The sequence below is a fragment of the Nannospalax galili genome, unplaced genomic scaffold (assembly GCF_000622305.1).
Source record: "Nannospalax galili isolate Female #2095 unplaced genomic scaffold, S.galili_v1.0 scaffold105, whole genome shotgun sequence".
Classification (NCBI taxonomy): domain Eukaryota; kingdom Metazoa; phylum Chordata; class Mammalia; order Rodentia; family Spalacidae; genus Nannospalax; species Nannospalax galili.
The window spans coordinates 652,258-668,989 of NW_008354502.1; the positions used below are offsets into that span (position 1 = coordinate 652,258).

The 16,732-nt window shown below is 42.8% G+C and overlaps 1 protein-coding gene across 2 annotated transcripts in view; it reads left to right on the plus strand.

Annotated features, from left to right (window-relative positions):
* Abca1 (ATP binding cassette subfamily A member 1) overlaps positions 1 to 16,732 on the plus strand; it is a 136,196-nt gene that overhangs the window by 25,415 nt on the left and 94,049 nt on the right. For both annotated transcript variants that reach the window (XM_029555297.1, XM_008851702.3), the window contains exons 3-4: positions 10,537 to 10,630; positions 15,597 to 15,738. In XM_029555297.1, coding sequence (XP_029411157.1) covers positions 10,537 to 10,630; positions 15,597 to 15,738 — 236 coding nt within the window. The remainder of the gene's footprint in view (positions 1 to 10,536; positions 10,631 to 15,596; positions 15,739 to 16,732) is intronic.

Below are 16,732 nucleotides of genomic sequence, written 5' to 3' on the forward strand. Positions count from 1 at the left end.
CTGGAAACTAGGAGAAAATGGCCCCTGATCACCGCATTCTTTCTGTTCACTGTAGTTCCAGTTGGAGTCACATATGAGCACCTCATGGGCCCCAGTATTTCTGGGAGTTGGCATGAAGTAAGGTATTGGAGGAGGTCTTAGAGAACAGTGCCTGGATTTCTCCACATTGCTCCAGACTGCCTCCCTCAGCTTTGACGGTAGCCTGGAGGATTATATAACTTAAACTTGTCATTTCTGTGGGAGCTTCTAAGCCAGTTGCTTCCCTCATGGGCCAGTATTGCTTTGAGGACTCTGAAAAGACTGCCTTTAATTCACAGGTGAATCTCATTTTCCATTGAGGAATGTGAGGGCTGTGGGGCAGGGCAGGGTGAGCTCCCTGAGGGTCTTTATCCTGATCACTCTTCCTCAAGGATCTCATCTGACCCTCAGGCTTAGCATAACATCTCCATAGCTGGCTTCTAAATCTCTGTTTCCTGTCCTGCCTTTTTTTGAATTCTAAGCCTACATCCCCATTTGGCTAGCTTAAGGAAATTCAACCTGTCTGTAACCAAAATAATTTTTTCAAACTCAAAGGCCTAGAATGAACCTTGAAGAGAACTTAATTCTGTGTTTCTCAAAGTAGAATAGTGCTTGGAGAGCCTTTAGAAAAGGAAGCATGCAAGACTATCCTTGTGTTTATTAATTTATTATTTATTATCAATTTATTATCAACATAGGTAAAACTAGATCTATACCCCTTACACATATAGGCTGTGATAAAACTGTATGTCACGTACAGATTTACACATTACACGAAAACAACAATGCAAGAACAATGCAATTCAAATTATCACTGTGATTGTGGAAAGAAAACTGATTCTGTTTAGCTGAAATACCAATTAAAAGTTGCAGAGTGGAATAAAACTGTGAGTGAAACAGTGCTGGTCATTGAGTTTGGCCAGTCTGTATCCCTGTGTGCTAATGATTCTATTCTTCGTCCATGTTTCTGCTTGAATAACTTTCATTGATATCATTTGTCATTTTTTTAGTCCAGTCCCATCATTCATAAATTGAGTCTGCATCCGTTCCTCTCATTAGCCGGTACTGGTACCAACACAATTGGGTACACCACTTTAAACTTGAGTTCTGAAGTCTTGTGCCAGAACTTATGCTAACATAACCATTCAGAAAAATCCAGATATCTGTAGCAGAATTTGTTTGGATGAGTATTGAAATGAAAACACAAAGTGTTTGGAGACCTTGTGGAGAACTCCAGTATAATCCTTCAAATGCACACATATACACAATTATATGTGTACATACACATCCGTGTTTACCACTATCCATTTGGGAGAAGTTGGTTTTGTTCAGCCCTTTGTGTTACAAATGGGGATTCCGAATTGAAAGTACCTAGCAAGAGAGCAAGACTAGAATCTATTTGCCTTTCTTAGTAACAAAAATAGCAAAGCATATTGCATCATGCTACACTAATATAATAAAATACTTAGAATGAGCTACCATGAGCCAGGCACAAAGTATGTTATTTATTTTGGTTTTTGTATTGCTGGAGATTTATTGCAGGACATTGCACATTCCAGATGTTCTACCACCGAATAACAACCAACCAGACAACAAAGTGGGTTGTTAAATTGTATTATTTCTTCTTAAACTCCACAAGGAAGTGTTTCTTATGGTACAGATGAGAAATTTGATGTATAGAGAGTTAAGCAGCTCGTCAGAGGTCTACACTGTGAGTTTGAATCCAGATAATCTGATGCCAGTGGTGGTATTCTATATCACTATGTTAGATTGCATTAATTAATTAGTTAATTAATTAATTTTGAGGCAGGGCCTCTGGATTGCTGGCCTGAAACTCACTATGTAGCTAAGGTTGTCCTTGGACTCCTGATCCTCCTGGCTCTGCTTCCTTAGTTCTGGGATTACAGGTGTGCACCACCCCACCAGGCTTTTAGATTGCCTTTTAATGGTATCATTATTTTTTTTAACCTTTCATCCAAAAATCTTGAGGCTTCTAATTTCTCCCGTGCCTTGCCTCCTGCCTCCTGCCTCTTGCAGTTGTCCCTGGGTCCTGACATTCCAGAATCTGTTGTGTTTTCTCTTATCTTCATTCCTTAGCTACTGTGTGGGCCACATCCCCTGTTTCTCTTCAGACTTTCCTATAAGTGAGACATTGTCTCTGCCTTGATATGTCCATTAGTGAGTCATAGAAAGGAACATATCATTTTAGCAATGAAAAATGGAGTTCAAGGTAGCCTATTCCATTAGATTTTACAGATTAAGAAACAATGCACAGAAGGGATTTCCTTAAGGCTGATCAAGTGGAAGCTGATCTGGGACGAGAAGCTGAGATCTCCCTATGGTTCTTCTCACGGACTCCTCTTCCCTGTCCTGAATCCTTCACAGCTGCAGTGCAGTGCCTAGCTTGGTGGAGGGGGAAATGGGACAGAAGGGGTTTGTGTGCCCAGCCAGGAAGGGCTCAGGAGCACACTATCCAGGAACAGGATGTAGGGTTGAATCACCTAGCCTGGGCCAGTCTCCGCTGGATTTGAGCTTGTTGCTTCTTGCTCAGTGTTGTTTATGCATTTATCAGGATCAGGATTAAAGAGATAGACAGACTTAGTCAAAGGTAATTTATGGAAGAGCTCTTGCTGGAGAAGGAAGTAGGGACACAGCTCTTGGACACAAAAGTCCATTTTTACATATTACACTACTGCCTGCCAGCCTGTTTGGGTCATCTCCCTTCCGGATTTCTAAAGGAAACCCATTCTGCTGAATCAGCAAGAAAGGTAGTTGATTTCCAGTCACAGTGACTTAAATGGTCAGAGCAGGTGTTGGAAAGATCTGGCCTGCTTCTTGTGCAACTGATGGAATCGAGGCTCTGAGGGAGGCAGGGTCAGTCCAGAAAGTAGCCCCAGAACCAATCACCTGGTGTCCCTGAAGTCTGGGCCCTTTTAGCAGACATCACTTTAGCCTCACTACTGGCTGTCTGGCTACTTCTATTCCATCTGCTTGAGCTTCTCAGTTATATTATTCAGGCCTTTGGTGCCACTCTATTAGCTCACAGAGTCAGAACCAGCCCTGCCTCTTATAAAGGGGAGGAACTTAGAAGCCCTATGATAGACACAGTGCTTAGAAATTTATTGCATGTGTCCTTGCTCCTGAGAGCATCCATATCCATGGCCCAGAGTCCAGGACAGAACCTGGCACTTAGGACACACATAATAGTAAGAATTTACCCAGTGAGTAGTAAGCGTTTTTATTGGTCTGTTAGTTGAAAAGTCTAGAAGAAGTTCTCAGGGATCTTGTGTCATATAGCCAGGAGGAATAGAAAGAGTATGTAAAACCCAGAGTTGAGCAATAAACCCCAAAGCAATCCTGATGTAAGGCAGCTTTGCCCTTGTGTCCTTGTTTGCAGATGATCCTTACAGACCCCCCTGTGTCCTCTTATTGTGCAGACTCATGAGGACCATCAGCCAGGGTTAGTTTTCTGATGTTTCTGTTGGGCAAAGAATACATTGAATTGAATTGCAAAATTTGGGTACGAAGTTCAGTTTGGGTCCAAAGTACCAGTCAGCTTGTGTGGGCAGCAGCCATTCCATGCAAACAGGTTTGGACAGGAAGGGGGCAGGACTTCAGGGTCTTAGGATCTTCCTCTGGCTTTAGGCTTGATCCAGAGACCAAGGTCTTCGTGAAACAGGTGTGACAAAGTGAGTGTGACTAAACGGCCTCTTTGGCTTTAAAGAAAAGTAGCTAATTCAAACTTTTTTCATAACGTGGAGAACTACTACTTGGGCATTCTGGAAGTGCCAAGGAATAAACTATAGAAAATTAAAACTTCTGCTTCCGGAGCCATTGGAGGATTTTACAGAGCAGATAGAGACTTTACATCCCTTCCTGGCTTCCAGTTCCTTAGACACATTTCCTCCTTGTCCTCAGGCCTGGCACAGCAGCACTGGCCATGGTTCTGACCCAGTTTGGCCAGCCTGTGCCTCAGTGGCTTAGGGATACTGGTGTTAGCAGGCAAAGCTTGGGGCTTAAATGTTGTAGATATATGGTAGACAGAGAAAGTAGGGGGGATGTGTTACTAGGTCAAGTAGGAGAAAGAACCCAGTGACCCTAGAGCTCTGCAGGAAGAATGGCTGGAGATGAGTAGTGATAGGCAGGCCCAGATCATCCAGGCTCTTGCAGCCAGGAAAGAGCAATTGACTTTTATTTTATGTAAAGGAGTCCTTCAAGTGTGGTCACTGGGGTCATCTTCTGGTTTTTGACAATGGAAGCATATATCAGTTGGTGCTCTGTTTTATTTTGTTTAACACTAATTAGTGTATATGACCTCACATTTCCAAATAATCTTACGGTAATGATTATTGACTGCACTTGGTATCTTTGAACATTCTTTTATATCTATTAATTTCTCCATTTCACAAGATTTCTGTGATATCTGTTCTACAGATGAAGAGAATATTGTTAGTAAGTTAGTAAGTGGAGTGGCTAAACCTTTTGGCTCCAGATCTGCCATGGAATGGTGCTATTGACACTCCAGATAGCTTACAGCAAATTTTCAGTGACATTCTGTAAGCTCAGACCCTGTTGACAATACAGGTGTGGTGTGGTTACAAATACACTACTCTAAGGATTTTGTACGTGTAGCCTTTTCTTATTTTTGTGTTATTTCCTTCGGTCAGAATCTCAGGAGTAGGAATACTGGACCAAAATGCAATAGCCCTGGAAGTGTGTGAGCAGATGTCCTTCCAGAGGATGGAACCAGTTTTAATAGCTACTATTAATGCATCAAGCTTCAGCGTTCCAGGGGGCGGGCCTGGTTTTATAAATTGACTTTCCCTCTAGCTTTCTTCTGATTTGATTTTTAAGATTTCACTTCAGTGTTTCCACACATAATGGAAGTATGTGGTATTAGGGAAAGTTAATTCTTTATTTTCCTCTCATGGCCTGCCTGTAGCTTTTCAAAAAAAGTGATTCATTTCCTAGTCATTTGGGGGACATTTATAAAACCTTATCCATGTAGGGGGATGTTTTGGAGTCTTTCTTTTGGTTATTTGATAGTTTTTTTTATATTTTTTTTTAACTGCATTTCTTATTGCTGACAAATTTCTCAAATACCTGACAAGAACCTAAAGCAGGAAGGGTTCATTTTGGCTCACCGTTTGAGGAGATACACTCCATCATGGCAGGAAAAGGGCTATGACTGGTCACATCTGCATTCAGAGACTGTGGGAGCTGGATGCTGGTTCCCAGGTGCCTTCCTCCTTTCCTCTTCTCTATTCAGTATGGAACCCCCAGTCTATGGGATGGTGCTCCCCACATTTGGGGTAAGTCTTCTTTCTTCAGTTGAGACGTTCAGAAATGTCCTCTCAGGCTATTCCTATTTTTAGCACATCAGGTGGACAGTGGCCTTACAGTTACTCTGGTGTTACTGTGGCACACAGAGCATACTTACTTTGGGGAGCAGCCTGACGTCTGTGGAAGCTCATTATTTTTCACTTTCCTCTGCTCTGGGAATGTTCTTTGATATTTCCATCCATTTCTTTTTCCCATTGGCTCTGTCTACATTATGAAGTTTTCAAAAGTACCCCATTGTCTGTAAATATAAGAATCCATGTTTTGCTTTCCTGTAGAAAACACAGTATTTCTCGATTTTAAGTAAAATTAAGTTAAATCTATAACAGTGTGGTTAATTGGTTATACTGGATGTTTTTGTCAAGAAGTATGACTTAGCTCTCATTAATCTATGTCCTCTAAGGATGTATGGTTTTCTTTTATGCAAGAAATATGTACTTTGAGGATTGGAGAGATGGCTCAGTGGTTAAGAGCATTGACTGCTTTTGCAGAGGATCCAGGTTTGGTTCCTAGCACCCATATGGCAGCTAACAACCATGCATAACTCCAGTTCCAGGGGAATCTGAAGCCCCCTTCTGACCTCCATGGGCACTGCATGACACAGATGCATTTATATACATGCAGGCAATATGCAGTTACACATAAAAATTAAAAAAAAAGAAATATGTACTTGGCATTAAATAGATGCCTAAGTTTTTTTTTAATGCCTGTTCTTACTGTTAACAATGTTCTTCTCTCTACCTTATATTAACTTAGCTGATTATTACAGGCCTATAGCAATGCTCTTATCTAGGAGAATTTACCTTGGTTCTGATTAATTTACCACGTTTTCAATTTATTTGTGTCTTTTAGTTCGTTCTGTCAGGTTTTCTAGGTTTGCGACTGTGCTATAAATAGAAAGGGTATTTTCATCTTTGTTTCTGATGTTTATTCTTTTTGATTCTTTTTTATGCCCCATTGGAATCTCAAGCGTCTTCAGCATAGTGCTAAGAGATAGTGACTTCCTTTTTGAAACACAAAATGAATTTTTTTGATTACTGTTATTCAAAAGATTCTTGCCCAAGGCCAAAGTTTATTCCAGTCCTTTTATTCCACTTTATTCCATGTGTTCTTTAAACATGGCTCTCACCCCATCCCAGTCTTGAGTTAATAAGGATAAATCTTTAGAATTTAAGAGCATAGCTACTGTGTCCTTAGGCTAGATCGATAAATACACTCACAGGGTGACTGGACTGTGGTATATTAACTCTTCTGCCACCAGGAACAAAAGTTAGATCTGAAAACCCAAGTGCATAGTGAGCATCTGCAGTGTGTAGAATTTGGGCACAGTCCGAAATGAAAACTCAGAATGGTTTGGTGCCCATCAAACATTTTGATAGTAGCGATCCTGATGAGCCAGGCCTGTGCTACACCTTTTACATGAAGTACCACTTGTTTCTTAGAACAGCTATCAGTACTTCTCAGCTGAGGGCAATGCCTACCCCTACCCTGGGACATTTGGTAGTGTGTGGGGAAATTTTTGGTTGACACAATCCTGGATGTGTCTGTGTTGTTGGTATCTAGAGGTAGAGGCCAGACATGCTGTCAAACATGGCACAGTTTGTAGGAGATTATCCCATCACACGTGTCTGACCCCCAAGGCTGAAGGTACCATTGCTGAGAAGCTAAGAGGTACTTGTTCCTGTGTCCCCAGGTTGGAGCTGAAGAATTAGGAGGTGGGAAGTGCCAAGTGTGCTTTGAGATTCCACAGGCAACTTCGACTTTGGTGGGGATCACTTTTTGAAACACCATTTTCCATGATGCCCACTCTAGAGGGAAGATGTGGCATTGGGTAAGGTACCCAAGCAAGTCTTTGAAGAGTTTTCTGTAGGAACTTATTAATGGTAAAAGCTGAACCTTTTTCCCTAAGCTATTTTATCGGGGCCTTATGCTTAGAGCAGATGGTGAGGTTGGAGATGGAGGAGAAATCGAACTTGACAATGACTAAATCCAGAGTAGCATTCCTGCGGAAGTCAAGTTTGGTTTCTGGAGGGAGAGTATCCGGAAAAGAAACACACAGAAAATTCTCCTGGGCCTGGGAAGTACGTTTGATGTTCAGTCAGAAAAATACTTTTAGTGAAACAAGGTAAAAGGAAACAATTAGATTCTATCTCTTGTGAATTCTCTGATTTGTGTAGTGTGCATGTTGCAGGGTCAGTGTCTGTATTCGTTCATTCTTGTTAGTGTCTCAGCTCAGCAGAGTCTTTGGAAGGTCAGGATACACTGGTCATGGTGAGGGTATGGGGCTTAAGGAAACAGGAGTGTATAGTTACTAAGAAGGGATCCTTAAGTCAGATTGGCTTTGAATCCAAGCTCTCTCATCTACCAGTATTCTTGAGCAGGTTGTTAGCTATTTGAGCCTCAGTTTCCTCATCTGTAAAGTGAGTATTACAGTAATAGGACTAATTCGGTTGTTCGACTCTGAAATGAGTTACTATACATAAAGCACTTAGGTAAGTGTTAGCTGTTATAATTGTCATCATCAGTTATCTTAATCCTCTTTCTCTGACCTGTTTACACACAGTGCGATACCTTCTGAATATGCCACATAGGATCTTCTCTGTATTGCTTTGCTGTGGGGAAGATCCATTCATTCTTTCATTGACCAACATAATTTGAGCATCTGCCATTCTACAGAGTCCGGAGTGTGGGACTTGAGAGATGTTCAGAAACATAAGGCTTGATTACTGGCTCAGATCCGTGCCCTGCAGGGCTGGCAGGTGCTGGGTTCCACTTACGAGGCATGTGATATGTAAAAAGATGTGTGCCTCCAGCATGCTCTGTGAGGTGGCATGGCAGGTACAAAAGCTCAAATTCAGGCATCTCTAGATTTGAATTCCAATAGCTCATAACTTGCCTGAGCCTCTGTTCATCACTTCTAAAATGGTATTGTTGCAACTTACCTAACAAGATTATTGTGAATTAAATATTGGACATGAGAGGTTCAAAAATTCCTAGGCACACAAAGATGTGCAATATTAGTTGCAACCGTTATCCAGCTACAGGTTGTAGCACCATCTTCTGCCTGGGGGACCTATAGACAGTTTTAGTCCATGCTGTGTAGGGAGGTTTTTCCTACCGGAGACGCCTGCCGTGTCAGGTAGAAGTCCGTGTGACTGCTGGAAGTGTGTAAAAGTGGCCGTTCACCTCAGCCCTGCCGCTGACTACCTCTGTGACTCACTCTTCCTTGAGCTGTACCCTTTTCAATTTAAAATGGAAACAGTGATGGTTCCCACCACACTGATTTCTGAGGATTAGAGGAAGTCAAGCATATACAATAGTGCATGCAGGACTCCCCATGAATGGGAGCTGCCATTTGTCCTGTAAGTTCATGTGGTAGCCTCAGAGCCTCAAGGTAAATGACTGCTTATGTATATTCTTTGTTCAATTTTACTGTTTTCAGGGCTCTTTATTCTTCTCTAAATTCATTTGCAGTTATGCCATTTAAAAAAAAAGCTTTATTCCTATCTTAGCTAATTAATATTTGCTAGGTTTTATGTGGATGTGATGTGTCTTCTTTTTCTGGTTAAGTGCTGTCTGTGTTTCATAAACACTGTTGTAATGACTGCATAATCTATTGCCTAGTAGAAGTGCCATAATTTATTTTTCCCTATTGCTGTGCAGTTAGGTTGTTTACAGTATTTTACAATGATAACATTTCAGTGAATGAATACGTTTCATGTATATAGCTTTTTAATTTTTTAAAAAAATTTGTTCCTTTGGATGAATTCCCAAGAGTATTACTTGGTCAGAGGGAAGCAGCATGGCTTTTGAATGCATATTGCCAAACTTTTCCCAAAGGGCCTGCACTGATTTATGTTTTCATCTTCCTTATTTTATAAAACTCAGCTCATTCTTTTATTTAATAACACGTTTTTGTAGCCCTCGTCTTCTGGCAGACTTCATAAGAAGAAGGTAACAGGTAGGTGGAGCTCATATAAATAGGATACTGCATGGCAGGTGCTGATAAAGACAGACTAGCTGGGGACGTGGAGGAAGGGCCCCAGTGTCACTGGTAGAGTTGATTTTCAGAGTCCAAGGTGTTCAGGCTGTGTTCTCTGGCAAAAAGGAAATGCCTTTCTCCCCCTCCCTCTAGTTTACTGAGGTGTAATTGGCAAACAAAAGCCACCTATATTTCAGATGTGATGTTTTGATAGACGTGTATCGGCTCACCAAAAGGAGTGTGAGATAAGACATTTACTATGAAGGAAAAGAGGAAAGACAGAGCATCCTTGCAGACTTGAAGAATTCCGTGTTTGTTCCCTCTGGGATTATGTACAGACATCTGCAGTGAGACTAGCCCCATCTTTGTTCCTGGGGACCTATTGTTAGTGTGTGTTCTTTGGGTGAGGGTTCCACCCGCCTTTTTCTGTCCTGATGGACCGTTTGTGCAAACTGTTCTTTATAGTTTATGGTAACAGTGGTTTGTTATGAAAATAGAGAGCACAGAGGAAAGGAAAAAAAAGCCCATGTTCTTATCCCAGAACAGGCATAGCTGTCATCTTGTTTCAGTTCCTTCCAGGAGATACAAAAATGAGTTTGACATGAAGCCATACCAAAGTTCTGGAAAATTAAAAGCTAATTATTTAAACTAGGAAAGCAAACAATAAATAATAAACAAACTACAAAATAAAACAAAAAATGCCCCAAATACTGACGTACACCTTATAGAATGGAATATAAGGGCCATTAAAAACCATATTTTGAAAGAATGTTTTGTTCAGTGAGAGTGCCCCCCATGGGAGGCTAAGGTTGCAGTGTGGAAGCTAGTGATGGAAACAGGGTTTCCAGGGCTCAGGGGCATGAGACAGAGGAGCATGCTTGGGGTTCTGGGGAACCCTTGGGAGCCCAGGAGGGCTTCTTGCTCAGGCTGAAGGTGTAATGGTTGAGTCTTGAAGACTGGGTAGAAGTGAGCCTGAAGAGGCCAGCAGGAAAGGCTCTTCCCTGCCTTAAGGAAGGCATAGAGTGTAGAATGGTATGTGAGGGTCACACACAATTAAAGCTCAGACAGTGGTGAGAGAGTCTGAAGAAGTCAATCAGTTGTTGGATTTTTTTCCTGTGGATTTCTCAGACTCCAGTAGCAGTGGCTACCATGTTGGTTTTTTAAATTTACAATGTTCTGTTTTATTTTCTACTTAGTGTCAGCTGTTACTGGAAGTGGCCTGGCCTCTATTTATCTTCCTGATCCTGATCTCTGTCCGGCTGAGCTACCCACCTTATGAACAACATGAGTGTGAGTATCTGTGGATCATGCCTGAGACTTGTAACTGGCCAGTGAAATCCAGACAGTGAACATGCACGCACTAAACCTAACCTTTTTCAAAGATGCAGTCTTTAGGAAAACACTACAAATGGCGTGGGACAGAAAATCTCAGCTTTACATTTTTTGATGGGGGATGACTCAGTCCTAGTGCATGATAGTAATGATATTAATAGCTAACATCTGTTTCACACATATTTAAATCACAAAAAATAAAATAACCTTACTGGGAATTCAGAAAATGGTGATTAAAAGTCACCATTAAGGGGGGGGGGGTGCCTCAGTACAGTGTCACCTGGTCCCTGGTGCTCTTTTCATTTGTCTTTTAATCACATAGTTGTAAATCCTGAAACAACTATTGAAACACATAAGGGAAAATAGGAACACATGCTCTTTGTTTGTTTGGTTTTTTGAGACAGGGTCTCCCTGTAGCCCCAGCTGGCCTGGAACTCACTATGTAGACCAGACTGGCCTTGATCTCACTGAGATTTGAGTGCCTCTGCCTCCCAGGATTAAAAGCCACGCCCAGCTTGGAACATTTACTTTTAAGGGACTTTTGTGTATAGCATCTCAGTTGGACCAACATTATATTTAATTTGATTCTAAACTTCATTATCACTTAATTTCTTGGTAATAAATTGGGGCTCACATAACTTCAAAGACTTGCCCAAGGTCACATGTCTATTAGAGGCAGAATAAATTTCGTCTTATCTGGCTCTCAGTCACGTGTTTTGATGACAGTCTTGACCATGAGCATCTAAATATAGTAGTGACTAGGAACACAAGCTTATGCAGGTTTGAATCCTGCCTTCGGCATTTACCAGGCATGTCACCTTGTGCAAATGATTTCAGCATCTTTATAGAAAAGGAATAGTAATACTTATCTTATACTATTGTTTCTGGTATTATCATCCTATAATCTCAATGGATGGATGGAGCGATAGCAGAAAGGTCCGAGTCTGAAGGCTGACATTCTTGTGGGAGTTCTGACTAGGGCCTCGGGCTCTCTGTCACACACATTTCTCTTACTACTAACCAGCTCCACCCACAACAGACCCATAAACTTACAGGATTCTGTGCTTCCAAGAAAAGAACTGGGGCCAAAGTACCTTTTGGTTGTGTTCCCTGGTCTCCTTCCACCTCTTTCATAGCACATAGTAGCAGTTATTTACGTACTAGTTTGCTAATGGACATTACATCCACATACCTCAAGTACATTCCCCAAGACATGATTTTCTGATTTCATCAAAAAGGAATGGAACAGATAATGAAATCTGTATTCAAGTTTTGGACCTGTGGGGTAATTCTGCTTTCTCTTTTGGATTCTCAAAGAGATTTTTTGGTTGATTACCAAATGTGTATTCAAGTTTATTTAAGCATTGCTCTGAGCCTCCTGGAGGTATATGTTATAGGGAACATGCAGCTTTTTGGTCCCTTATGTTATCTTCTTTCTCATAAGCAGGTAGGGTGGTGTGGTAGATATCCAGAAGATTCTGGCACCAGACAGGTCTGGTTTGCATCAGGGTTGTGATCTTAGAAACACTGTTGAACACTGACCCAGGTCATTCCAACTCAGACAGTAGGCTTTTAGAAATGTTGTGAAGTTTTTATATGTATAGAAGGCAAATAATGCTTTTCCTGCTGACCATTGCTTATTGCAGACTCAACCTCCTGTTCTTACCTCTTCCTAGGGACTCAGTAGAAAGAGAGTAGAAAGCTAGGGTGAAGCTTGCAGGAGTGTCTCCACTCTGGGAACAAAGTACTAGTATGGAATTCTTCTCCATAAATCTTTCTAGCTCATGGGCTGGAGAGATTCCTCAGTGGTTAAGAGCATTGGCTACTCTTGCAGAGAACCCTGGTTCAGTTCCCAGACCCACATGGAGGCTAACAACTATCCATAACTCCATTTCCAGGGGATCTGATGCCTTCTTCTAGTCTCTATAGACATTGCATATATGTGATACATCTACATACATGCAGGCCAAACAGACACATTAAATTTAAAAAATTAATTAAATAATGAAAAAACAATTCTAGTTCAGCTCAGATTCATCAAAGTCCTAAAGACTCCTCTGGCTCCTTGGTGTCTGGTATGTTATTTGACTGTCATCCTGTGTACCCAGTGCCTAGTCCTCATTCTGTTTATATTTGCACATAAAATGGGGCATAGCATACAAGAAAATGTCTTTGCTTGCCCCATGGAAGGACAGTCTGAAATACCTTCCCTATCTCTGCTCTGTACTGCCTTTGACCTATACCACGCTGTCCTTCGCACCAGTGTCTCCAGGATTTGAAAGAGGAGAATCTCTTGGTCCTTGGAGTATTTGGTTGGGTTACATAAATCTCTACTGAATGAGGAGCAAGCAGCTCATTAGGCAAGGGACCATGTGTTGTTTTCCTTGAACTATTAACAGGGAGATAAAGAGATTAACTGAGTAAATGTTCAACAGGCCAGAGTCCCTGCAGAGACTGACTTCAGGGATCAGATCTTGTTGTATCCTTCCCTGTTTCCTTTGGTAGGAGTGTGTGGAGAAGGAAACGTTAGAAAGGTCCAGCACTGATGTGAAAAGTGCAGCAGATTCTTGCTTTTGGTTACCTTGGGGGACTGACGCTCTGTTAGCACATTTGCATTAAAACGGATGAATGAATATCCTTCTGGGAGCTGTGAGAAGGAAGAATGTTCTGGATGGACAGTAGCAGAGGAAGTGCTGTTGTAGGCTCACCACAATGCACCAAAAGTCCTAATTGTGTTGGGGACCCCTGCTGTTTGGGTCGCAGTCTCTCCATGTCCAGATAGTCTAAGGGGCTCAGCGTTTGATGCAGAGACTCCTCTTTCCAGCTGGGCACCTCCTGCTCTCCTCCTGACTCACTTTGAAGTGCCCGCCACAGATGCCCTACTGGAAACATGACCTCTGGCATAGAAACTACCAGGTTTTTCCTATATAATAATCAGGCACTGTCTGACAGCCTGATAGAAGCCCACCACCACATGTAAATGGGGCATTCTATGAACACCTATCAGCTGAGGCTTTTGCTACTGCCACCACACTATAAATTCTCTAGTTTCCCCCTAATAAATCAGAGCTGTATCACTGAGATCGTTGAACTTGGCTGATCTGTGTCTCACTGCGCCTGCGACCAGCCTGTGATTCAGTCTCCACAGAGGAGCTGTCCCCGTCAACATTCACTCTGGAAGATTCTGTGTTCGCCATTCCTGCACCTCCCCCGCCCTCGTGGTTTGGTGGCCAACGGACCACGTGCACAGAGGGCTGCATCCCGCAGCTGGCGCAGAACCCGCCCGGCAGCTTACAGCCCCCCGCGGAGCCTGCACTCGCCAGCGCCTTGCTTGGCCCGCCGACCTGCAGAGCCGCCAGCACTCCCAGCTGCGGAGAGCCAGAGACCCACCCAGCAGCCCAGGAGACCACGCCATACAACAACAGCTGGAGCCCAACGTGGAGGCTCCTGGAACGCGCAGCAGAGCCCCACCAGCCAACATAATTGGACCTAATTGTCTTGTGCGAGGCTGTGCGTACTTACCATGCCACATTACTGTTATACCTGAATAAACAGCCTGACTCTTAACTTGAAGAGTGGGCTGTGTCAGAGGGCACCCATTTGTTCCGATGTCTCCCAGAACTGTGCTCCTGAGCTAGGTCTCATCTATAATTTAGTGCAGAATTCTGTTCATTTTATAAAAGTCATTCCTACACTAGGCACTGTACAGTAGTGCTTTACCTTCTAGTCTGGCCTGGACTGCAGAGTGAGAACTTACCTTAAAAATGAGACCAAAATGCTTTGCTTATAGGAGCTCATGTAATAACCACGTGTATTTTGATCACCATTTTACAAGTGAGAAAACGAAGGGTTAGGTGGAGGTTGGACTGTGACTTGGCCAAAATTACTGCATAACACATGGTAGAGACAAGGTGTGAATCTCAGTTGGTTCAATCCCAAAGTCTATGAAGATATGTACTCTTTACTGTGGTTCTTAATGCTTGCCAACCGTCCATGTAAATGTGAGACTATGTTGAGATCTGGAACCAAGTCCTTTCTGTCCCAATATGAACAGGCCCCTGGGTTAAGAACCCCTGACTCAGAATACATTTATCTTGATTACCATAAGCAATACCAATGGATGCCTGGCAGAAACCTACCTGTGCCTTTGAAAGCTCTGACCCTGCCCAGACATGCCCAATCAATCTGTTTGTACAAAATTCCCAAACAAAGGGAGATGAGGATGAGGGGGTGACTTGGTAGATGGGACCTCATTTTATTGATGTGACAAAACAATAAGAAAACAGATGGAGCTTCACAGATAACTTAGATCCCAACTGAGCATGCTTTTGAGGTGCCCTTGAGGAACTTTTGGGCTGTCCCAAGGGACGAAATGAAGAAATGTTTCACCAGTGAAGGAGAGTATCGGAAGGGACTGAGGAGGGCAAGATGATGATGGAAGCAGCAACTAGAAAGAACTGGCTTGGGCTGGGGTCATGGGGATGAAGGTTCTGCTCCCAGTCATGTACAACTCTGAATCTCCATCTGTCACTGTGGTGTCTTCCTTAGAGTGTGAGGGAATTGGAGTTGGGCACTGCCAAAATCCTTCTGTGTCTCTGAGAGGTGAGACTGGAGGTAGATGAGCTATTGATGACCAAGCACTTGCTGCATGCACTTTGTGTCTATGGTCTCATCTACCCCACTCATCACCTCTCCAAGGCTGGTGTCATGCATCGCAATCTACAGATGGTGCCAAATAGATTAAGAAAAAACTTTGCCAGTATTTGATGTCAGATTCTAACTCAGGATCAGTCATTTCAGAGGAGACAGCGTTTTCTGGGACATAGGGAATGAGACAGACACGTGGGGGAAAGGATTACAGGAGAGGAATCTCGAAATCACTTCAAAGAACTAATGTTTTTCTGTGTTTTCTTGATTTCAACAGGCCACTTTCCAAACAAAGCCATGCCTTCTGCGGGAACTCTTCCCTGGGTACAGGGGATTATCTGTAATGCCAACAACCCCTGTTTCCGTTATCCAACTCCGGGTGAGGCTCCTGGCGTTGTTGGAAACTTTAACAAGTCCATGTAAGTACCAGATCAGGTTTGCTTTTCCAGATTTGTCAGTTAATACTTGCCCTTCCCTTCTTGAGGAGCCGTGCATGAAAACTGCAGAGTAAGGGAAGGAAGAGTTACCACCAAGATTTAAGACTGTGAGACCTTTGACATTTCAGGAGTCGTCATGATTATGTGGCCAAGGCTGACTGATGCAAAGCTGTGCCTCCAAACACGGACCAGTTTGAGGGGAGGGGAGACAGTGAGCTAGCTCCATCCAATCTGCTCACACTGAGCATTCACTGTACCTATTAAATGAATGCTGCTTGGAGCTGGTGTCAATGTTGGGGGCAAAGATGGGTGCACTGGAAGAGTCTGGGCCTCTGAGGAGCTTAGAGCCCAGGCTAGGAGAGCTCTGACCTCGGCTTTCAGGACTCCACCCTGACCTCTTGAGTTGAATTCAGTGTCACTCTTGTCCTCAAGTCCTTCTGTCCCTGAGTGGGAATTCCCTGAGAGCGTGGTGCTGAGCTGTTTGCTTTGCATCTGTGTTCCTGGTGGCTCCAATGCTGCGCATAATAAACATCTGTCAAACAAGACACTAAAGTTTCCTCCGGTGTGCAGATCCATGCCAAGAGTTAGAATGGACAAGAACTGCAGGAAGTGCTGTGGGAGATTCTGAGGGTGCTGCAGCTGGGGTAGTGGGGGGCCAAATTGTAAATGTTCATAGGCTTTGGAGCTTTCGTGGGCCCTTTCTGACCTAAAAATATTTAAAAATATATTTTCTGAGTGTGTTGGTATAAAAATGAATATAGTCCAGGGAAGATTCATTGCTATATGTGCAGATTGCTATTTTATTTTCTTAAAATTGTTATTTTTAATAAGTGAAAACATTTTCATGGCTCATTGGACCATATGCACTGGACTTATTATGCCCTATAGATTAGTCTGCCATGGTGTGTGTGTGTGTGTGTGTGTGTGTGTGTGTGTGTGTGTGTGGGTGTGTGGGGCCAGGGCGTGGGGGTTTTTG